Source organism: Brassica oleracea, chromosome C4 (assembly GCF_000695525.1).
Source record: "Brassica oleracea var. oleracea cultivar TO1000 chromosome C4, BOL, whole genome shotgun sequence".
NCBI classification, from domain to species: Eukaryota; Viridiplantae; Streptophyta; class Magnoliopsida; order Brassicales; family Brassicaceae; genus Brassica; species Brassica oleracea.
In genome coordinates, this window is record NC_027751.1 from 35,338,887 (window position 1) to 35,347,442 (window position 8,556).

Genomic DNA, 8,556 nt, shown 5'->3' on the forward strand with positions numbered 1-8,556 from the left:
AAAATGCCATAAAATCAAACAATTACCCAAAAATATTCAAATATCCAAAAGATACAAAATTTTACGCGATGAACTAAAATACCCAAAATTTTATCCAAATACCCGAAATAATTTTTTTAAAAAAAATTGAATTTTCACCCGAAACCTGAAATTATGACCGAAAACGCGAACCAAAACTTAAAAAATAATAATTGCATACTGAAAACATATGTGAAATACCCAATATACATAATATACACGAAAATTGAGTATTTTGGTTACCCGGACTCGAACAGAGACCCGCGGTCCAAAAAATTCAATAGGTACTTTTCTCCGATCACAGACCCGGCCATGTATTGAGTATTCATGCTTAAGAGAGAGCTAATAAGAATGCACATGCAAAATTTCAAATAAAGGAGGTACAGCTGTACTGCCCGCCACCCGGGTTCGAGCCTTGGCCACAACGGATTTAACATCCCTTCCGTTGGGGCGCTGGACCCCCTACGGGGGATAGTTGGGAATGTGGCTGCCCAGATACCAGAGTTACCAAAAAAAAAAAAAAATTCAAATAAAATAATGCATAAATTATATAATCTTAAACAAATTGCCTTATTCGATATACTGCAACTTTATAAAATAATAATATAAAATAAGACCAAAATACTAATTTATATCTAATTTTGTTTATAACCAAAAAAATTCGCACTTTCGAAGCCTAGGTAAAAATCTAGTACATAATTGAAAAAAATGAGAGTGAAGACGCAGATGAGACTGAGTGCTAGAGAAAATATACAGCAAATCTGAGTATATCAACAACAAATGCACATGCAATATGATGCATAATGGTCCCGAAGATCATGGCCCAATGGTAAGGACATGCTCATTCCTGAATCCAGGTTGCGAGTTCGAACCCTGTCGGAGAGAACTATCTCATGATGTCTGTGGACACCCCACACGGATATGGGTCCATGTTTTAAGGCCCATTTGAATACCCGGAGAGAGGGTCTATCCGTGGACTGCACCTCCACTTGGAGATTAGTCTGGGCTCTCCTTGGGCCTGGAATACCTCCAGGTTAATAAAAAAAAAAAAAAAATATGATGCATAACGACTAACATATATCCATGTGATAAAATAATTTAAAATACAATGGGAGTAACACTGGATAATTATCCAAAAAAAAATAAACTCTTACTTATACTGATCACGAAAAGCTCTCGGAAAAGGTGCAATGGGGCGTGTAATGGCGGAACCTCCGAATCTCATGCTGCAAGCAAGAGAACTCCTTGCGACTCCAAGCCACGAACTGTTAGAGAGTCTCGTCATCCATCTCTCAACGCGTCAAGAAACCACCGAATATCAAACTGCGATTGCTCTGTTAAAATTCTGCATCGTTAACTTCGCCAACTGCTTAACCCTAAAGCTTCTGCAGATGTATCGCTCTTCTTCCGACGCCCTCCTCAGATCCAAATCGATCGTTGTCCTTTCCCAAACCCTAGCCGCTTATAAAGCCCGCAGGTTCGAACTATCTCTCGTCGCTCTCAACGGGATCAAACCTCTTGTGATCTCTTGCCTTAGGATGCAAGAAACCGAAATCAAACTCTTCAGAAGAATCGTCTCTTTCATCGCTCACGACGTTGTGATGCTTGATAACGGCGGGTGGGACGAGCTCAGCGATTGTATCGTCCAGCTCTCGAGTACCGTACCTCTCAAGGCATTACACGTCTTCGTGGATTTGCCTCCGGTGTACGGGAGATTCATCTACAGCTGTTTCGGGAAGATTGCTGAGAGAGCGGAGAAGGTGTTGCTTATGCCTGATCAAGACCGGGTCGAAGATTGGAGTTTAGGTTTACAAGCTGTTGTGAAACTTGGGATTCAAGTCTTAGATTCCGAGCTGAGATTCGATATGGTGAAGGGTCTTCTTACACTTCTTGTCAAGGCAGCGAGTGATCTTGTGGAAAAGGGTATGGAAGAGTTTCTTGTACGAGGGCTTGCAGATCTCGAGATGTTCTTGTCACGAGATAAGAAGTTGTATAGTTACAATAAGGAGCAATGTCATTTTGTGTCTTGCTTCTTGTACAAGATCAAAGACTTGGGACCACTAACCAGACAGGCTACGGGGAAGATCCATCGTTTGGTTAAGTCTACCCCATCTCTCGTACGACAGCAACAACAACAACAAGGTCATGGAGCATGTTCTGAAGGTGAATGGCTTGATCGTCTGAACAACTTAAAGCCACTTGAGATGTTAAGAATCTTTGCGTCCACTGATGTTGAAGAGAGGTTCAGAGAATTGGCAATCAGACGGCTGAACGTGTTACTCTCTGATCGCGTTTCAAGAGAAAAGTCAGCAGACATGAAAGAACTTCAGCCACTGCTCCTCTCTTGCCTTTCGAGTAAAGAAGGAATCTCTGAGAGCATGTTCAAAGTCCTTGGTGAGGTTGTCTACCATGTTGCCTTTGAGATGACCAACTTCCATTTTGAGACATGGTACGATCTTTCCGACTGTATTGCATCGACCAGCGAAACGGAGTTCGAGAGAGCGGTTTATATCTTCCAGTGCTTAACAATGTGGCTTGATGATGAATTTATGGTTCCTATAGTGAAGTTTCTTCTCCCAGAGATAAACAAAAGGCTCAACCCACCGAGAGAGGTGTTGGTGGATAACAGTTGCTGGGTCTTGGCGTTTTTGGGTGCCTTCTGTGTCATCATTCAATTGGTAGAGATGGAAACTTCTGCTGTGGAGGAGATTGCAGATAAGATGGTAGATTCTGTGAGAGAGCTTGTGGAAAGAAAAATGGAAGTTGGGCTTGTGAGGAGAGCTTTCAGAGATTTGGAAAGCATTGTGAAGAAGCAAAAGGAATGGTTTGGTGATAACGAATACGAATTGATTAAGGCTCTGCTTCAGAGACTCTACGTAATCAAAGGCATGACAATGGAAAGTAAGATGGTGTTGTGGAGAATCAACGTGTTTGTGGAGAGAGGATTGGCTGATCTGGCTGAAGTGGAACCAGACGGTGAGATTGATTGACCTGTGGCCGCTTAAGGGTTGTATAACCTGATGGTTTGTCTGAAATTCTATAGATAGACGTTAATGTCAAATTGTAAATCATTCTTTCATTGAATAAAAATTCTCTCTTTGGCTATGTTCTATCAATGTGTTTTTCTCTCTGTTTGATCAGTACTTTCTTGATCACGTCTTCAGATTTTTTTTATAGAAAAGCAATGTCTCGAGTTGAAAATTAACTTTCATTCAATAAAGTTTATTTGTTGAGGTTTTTTTGGCTCTATTTAACAATCTGATACTGCTGCCAAGGCCAGTGATTGATGGGCATGATTAATGTGTCTTTTAAGTAAGTAACTAGATCCTGATCCGCGCGCTAACGCGGATATGAATTTTCAGTTTTTAATTATTTAATTTATTAAATGATGTATTTGTAATATTCGTTCATATTATATTCATTATTTTTTTTGCTTCTTAAACTATCTATTTTTTTACGAATGTGTGATATCATATAAAAAATATTAAAAAAATGAGTATAGAGTTAATTAGATAATTTTAAAAGCAAAAATTTTTCTTTCGTGTGCGATATCATATAAATAATGATCCACCCAATTAACAAAAATCATGATTTTTTTTATGTGTAATTTATTTATTTTTACCATTTCCTTAAAACAATAATCTCTTAAAAACAATATTAAATTTTACATATTTTAGTTAGAATATCTTTCAATATTTTACTCTTTTTTTTGAAATGCAATTCAATATCTTTTTCTAAAAAACATATGATAAAATCTTTGAAAAAATCCGAAATTAATATTTTAAATTATAATTATCCTAAAATATGATTAGTTTTGATGTAAACGAAAATTAAAATTATGTCAAAAATAAGTATATTCAATAATAATAACAATTTAAATTGATTTTTTTAAATACATTTACACAAATATTGTTTGAAAGAAAATTCATTTATCTTTCAAATATAAAATGAAAATATTATTTTTTGAATAAATAATTATTTTTAAATTTAATCAACTGAAAATAATATTCGTACAATTGTGTGAGTCAAATTCTAGTTTTATTGATGCATGTTATATATTAGTGTTGCATGTTTTAGGTAACATTTTAATAATGCACGTTTTTTAAAATCTCCATTATTAAAATTATGCACATAAAGATAACTCATGAGTTTTTTTTGTTGATTAAATGATATTATGTCCAAATTTATTTAAGGATATTTCATTAAGATAACTGAAAAAGATAAACAATAAAATATGAAGTTTAAATTCATTTAAGCATATTTCATTAATGTAACTGAAAAGACAAGTAATAAATTAGGCAATTTTATTTGTTTTAGGATATTTCATAAATGCAACTGAAAAAGACAAGTTAAAAAATAGGAAGTTTAATTAATGAAGTAAGAACAATTTCAAATGGATACTTTTCTTTTAATAATATAGATATAAAAGGTGCGTAAGGATTAGATAAAAAAAATAGATTATTCATATTCTATTATCTCTCAGTTTGTAAACATTGTTCTATCTCAATATAATTGTTGTACTCTGTAGTTATGAGACATATCAAATAGTACCAGAATGAGGCTGTGTCATGGGTATGATATAGCATTCGATTATCCGGGTGTCGTGGATTGAAGCGTTTGTTTCTCATTAAGGTTTCTCCGATTTTTAGTAGAGGGTGTAGAGGATATTGCACAAAAGGGCGAGATAGAATGAACTCGTCGATGTCCACAATCTCTAACTACTCTCTCCTCTTAATGTTTCACCCACTTCTTTTATTATACTTCTTTCCATGGGCTCTTGACCATTTACAATGGTTTCAACCCCCTTTCCATATTCAACACCCTCTTTTTCTCTTTTTAACATTCGACATCATCTTCTCTCTCTTCTACCTCATTTTTTCAACATCCACTTTAATCTACACCTCTGTTATAAATCCAATGGTGAATGTCTATAACCAGGCCCGACCCAAGACCGGCCCAATACATAGAAGATAGAGAGATGACCAAAACCCTAGACAGAGGAGAGAGAGAGAGCCGACTTCAGGAAAGAGAGAGGCGGCCACAAGACTAGGAGAAAAGGAAACCATATTTTCTTTTCCTTATAAGTTTATGTTTTAGTAGTTTTCCTAAATCTAGATGGATTAGGATATGTACTCTTTCCATTTATCTTTATCTTGTAATCCTTATATAAAGGAACCCCCATTGATCATTAATAATAACACACAGAAATATTCAGACTCTAAACTCTCTAATTACAACACGTTATCAGCACGATAGACTCCCAAAACCCTGAGAAAGAAAAACCCCTAACCCTAAACTAAAATCCGTCACACATAAACCCTAAATCCGGCGCAACTTAAAATCGATCGATCTCTCAAACCATGAGGAACCAGATGACGATCCACATATCATCTTGAAGCCCTTGACGAGAAGAATTCATCAGCGCAAACGGTTTGTCGATCAGATCTCAGACGCGCCCTCACGCTCAGCCACAATACGCGTCACCATTTTACTTTTGGAACCCTAATCCGACTACACACATCCGCGACCAGACGCCAAACCATCCGATCCCGATCAGACGCGTCTCGTATCGTTCACGCCTCAGCACGCGACCGTTCCAGCTCGTTCCAGCTTGCATCCGTTCGAGGTTCTCTTGGTGGTCCGGGTTCTACAATCTGCAAACAAAAGGTAACCCTAATTCTAAGAACATGAGAATTGAATTTGGATTGTTTGTAAAGATTGAAACACTAAAAACTAATCTCTAAGATGAAAGCTTTAAGACAAATAGATCAAACCCTCAAAGAGTAAATCAGAGCTCGAATAAGTCTGATCCCCTAAACCATAATTCGAGATTGATCCATTGATCAATTAAAATCAAAGTCTTAATGATTTTGAATCTCAAATCAAACTCCCTTGATCTAAGATCAAGTTGTTCCCTTAAACCCTAATTTGGAAAATCGCTTTTAATTGTTTGATTTGAACCTTGATTGTTTGTTTGATCACCTAGAAATATTGCTAGGATTGTTTAAACTCGAATCTGAATTGCTTGACTTGTTTAAACTAAAAACCCTAATTAAACTTGATAAGTTCTTGATTATACCACCTCGTGGCCGTGTGGCCTTATTGCTTTCATACTCGAATTTGATCATACCTGATTCATTGCAATTGAACCTAGATCTTATTCTAGGGATGATGTTGAATTGAACTAAATAGTCGTGTGGCTTCTCCTTGGCCGTAAGGCATATACCTTGGCCGTGAGGCATTGTTTGAATGTTTAAATGTTTAAAACCCTTAATCTCGATTTATATTCCTAAAGGCCTTGAAACCTTAAATCTCACATTACTTGAAAGATTGATGTAAAGATTAGGAATATTGAATGAGAGTTACGTTGCTAGATTACTTGATTCTAAAAATCTAGCTGAAACATTACCAACCTTGAAATTGGTAAACTTAATTGATATGGATTGTGTGACATTGTGTTTTTGTTACGAAACATACCGAACAGCCGTGTGGCCTAATGCATTGCTCACACTTGCGGCCTTGTGCCCTTGATTGATTAAAAGTCGTGTGGCCTAGTATCCGGATGGTTATATAAACTAGATTACATCATGATCCGATCCTTAAGATCATTGTATCACATAATGGTCGAGAGATCTAAGCATTACAATACATGACCGTGTGGTCCAAGTATTATAGAGAGACTTATGAAATCATGTGCACTGATTATTTAAATTGGTTGCAAGAATTCTAAATCATGAATTGATTGATGATTTCAGATGTCGAGATTTGAGCCTTCGGATTATGCTGCCCTAGATATTATCTAGAATGGGAAATGAACACTTCAATTGCCCTGAAGTCTAGAGGACTCGGGAAATGTATCATTTAAGGAAATGATGAAATTGAAAGTGAAAAGCATAGAGCCATAACAATTATGCGCTATCATCTCACTGAGGAACTGAGAAATCAGTATGAAAATATTGAGGATCCTTATGATCTTTGGATAAAGCTAAAATCCATATACTCAATGGAATTATGGCGAAAAGCCATGAATGATTGGAAGATACTCAGGTTCCAGGATTTTAAATCCGTGAACGAATATAATTCTGTTCTAATGAAAATCGTCTATAGTCTTGAACTATGTGATGAAGTGGTTACAGATAATGATTTACTGTATAAAACATATTCCACATTCCATCCAAAGGATCAGTTGCTATTACATAAGGCTAAAGGTTTCACAACCTATAATGACCTATTGTCATACCTATTGGCAACTAAGCAAAGAAAGCAGAAAGTTATAGATACCATTAGCAGATTTGAAAAACTGCAGAAAAGATACATTGAGCAATAGAAGCAGTGAGATGAGATATCCTGAGGCATTGGATCAAGATGAATCCAAGGCAGCTGTGTCCACAATAACAGATTCTGTGGCCGGCCTATCTATTGACTAAAGAAAGATCTCAACATGAAATCAGGATGAATCCAAGGGAGCTGTGTCCAATATAACTCAAGTTGTGGCCGGCATGTCTATTGACTAAGAAAGATCTCGACATGATAATTTTATTTTAAGTCTATGATTTTGTGATTTGCTTTTAAACCTACTTGATGGTTCACGATTTTTATATACATATAAAAGAGTTTGTTTTGATTATATCTTGCTTGATCTTACTTGAACATATGAATGTTTTATTGATAAAGAGTTGCCTAAAGGGCATAATATCAAGTAAGAAATCGTGAAAGGGGTATACTAAGCCTAGTAAAGAAACTATGGCTAAGGCATTGCCTATAAGGCATTATACACACCCAATGATATGTGACCCATTGAGTTATAAATGGTTTCCAAATAGAAACAATGGGCAAAGAAGGAAACAAGTTCCTTCGGATTTAAAGAAAGAAAGAAAAATGCCTAAGATCTTATAAGAAAGTGGTCAAGACTATACCTATGATCTCTACTGATTTAAACTATGCCAAAGATCAGTATGACGAGAGGCAAGAGCCGTGCTGACCATATTGAGATACACCACGAAAATTATACACTATATGGCATGATATGATTAGCCATCCTAGTCTAAAACTTGATGCAAAGATTAATATTGAAAAGGCACAAAGAGTTATCCCATAAAAGATCTCATGTTGTGAAACATGTACACAAGGGGAAACTCATTAAGGCTTTATTGTCCTAAGCATCACGAAATTATAGTATGTTCATGAGGGGAGAGAGGATAAATCCATGATTAATACTACAAATTCGTGTACTAATATGGTCTAAGACCATGTTTTTAAACGGCCTAACTAAAAGAGGCCATTACTCGGCTGAATAGTCCATGAGAGACATGGGTCGGCCGCAAAGGCCATAACCGGCCGGAGAGGCCATCACCTATAAATGATCGGCCATGTAAGCTATTATCTATAAGGATAAGACTATAAAGTCTATAAGCTTGGGGACATTATGAATTTACATGTATAGAATGATAATATGCATCATGCCATATAAGTGAGCATAGATATTCCCATCTCAGATTGAATACGGGTCATAAAACCAGATATACACCATCTTAAAAT

General features: G+C 36.3%; 1 protein-coding gene across 2 annotated transcripts in view; it reads left to right on the forward strand.

Moving 5' to 3' along the window:
* Positions 1-1,191: 1,191 nt before the first annotated feature.
* LOC106337241 overlaps positions 1,192-8,556 on the forward strand; it is a 29,426-nt gene continuing 22,061 nt past the window's right edge. The window contains exon 1 of one of the 2 annotated variants that reach the window (XM_013776315.1): positions 1,192-1,495. In XM_013776315.1, the coding sequence (XP_013631769.1) occupies positions 1,209-1,495 (287 nt within the window). In that variant the 5' untranslated portion in view covers positions 1,192-1,208. Of the gene's footprint in view, positions 3,114-8,556 lie in introns of those variants that run through there. The other variant, XM_013776314.1, reaches the window with a different exon arrangement.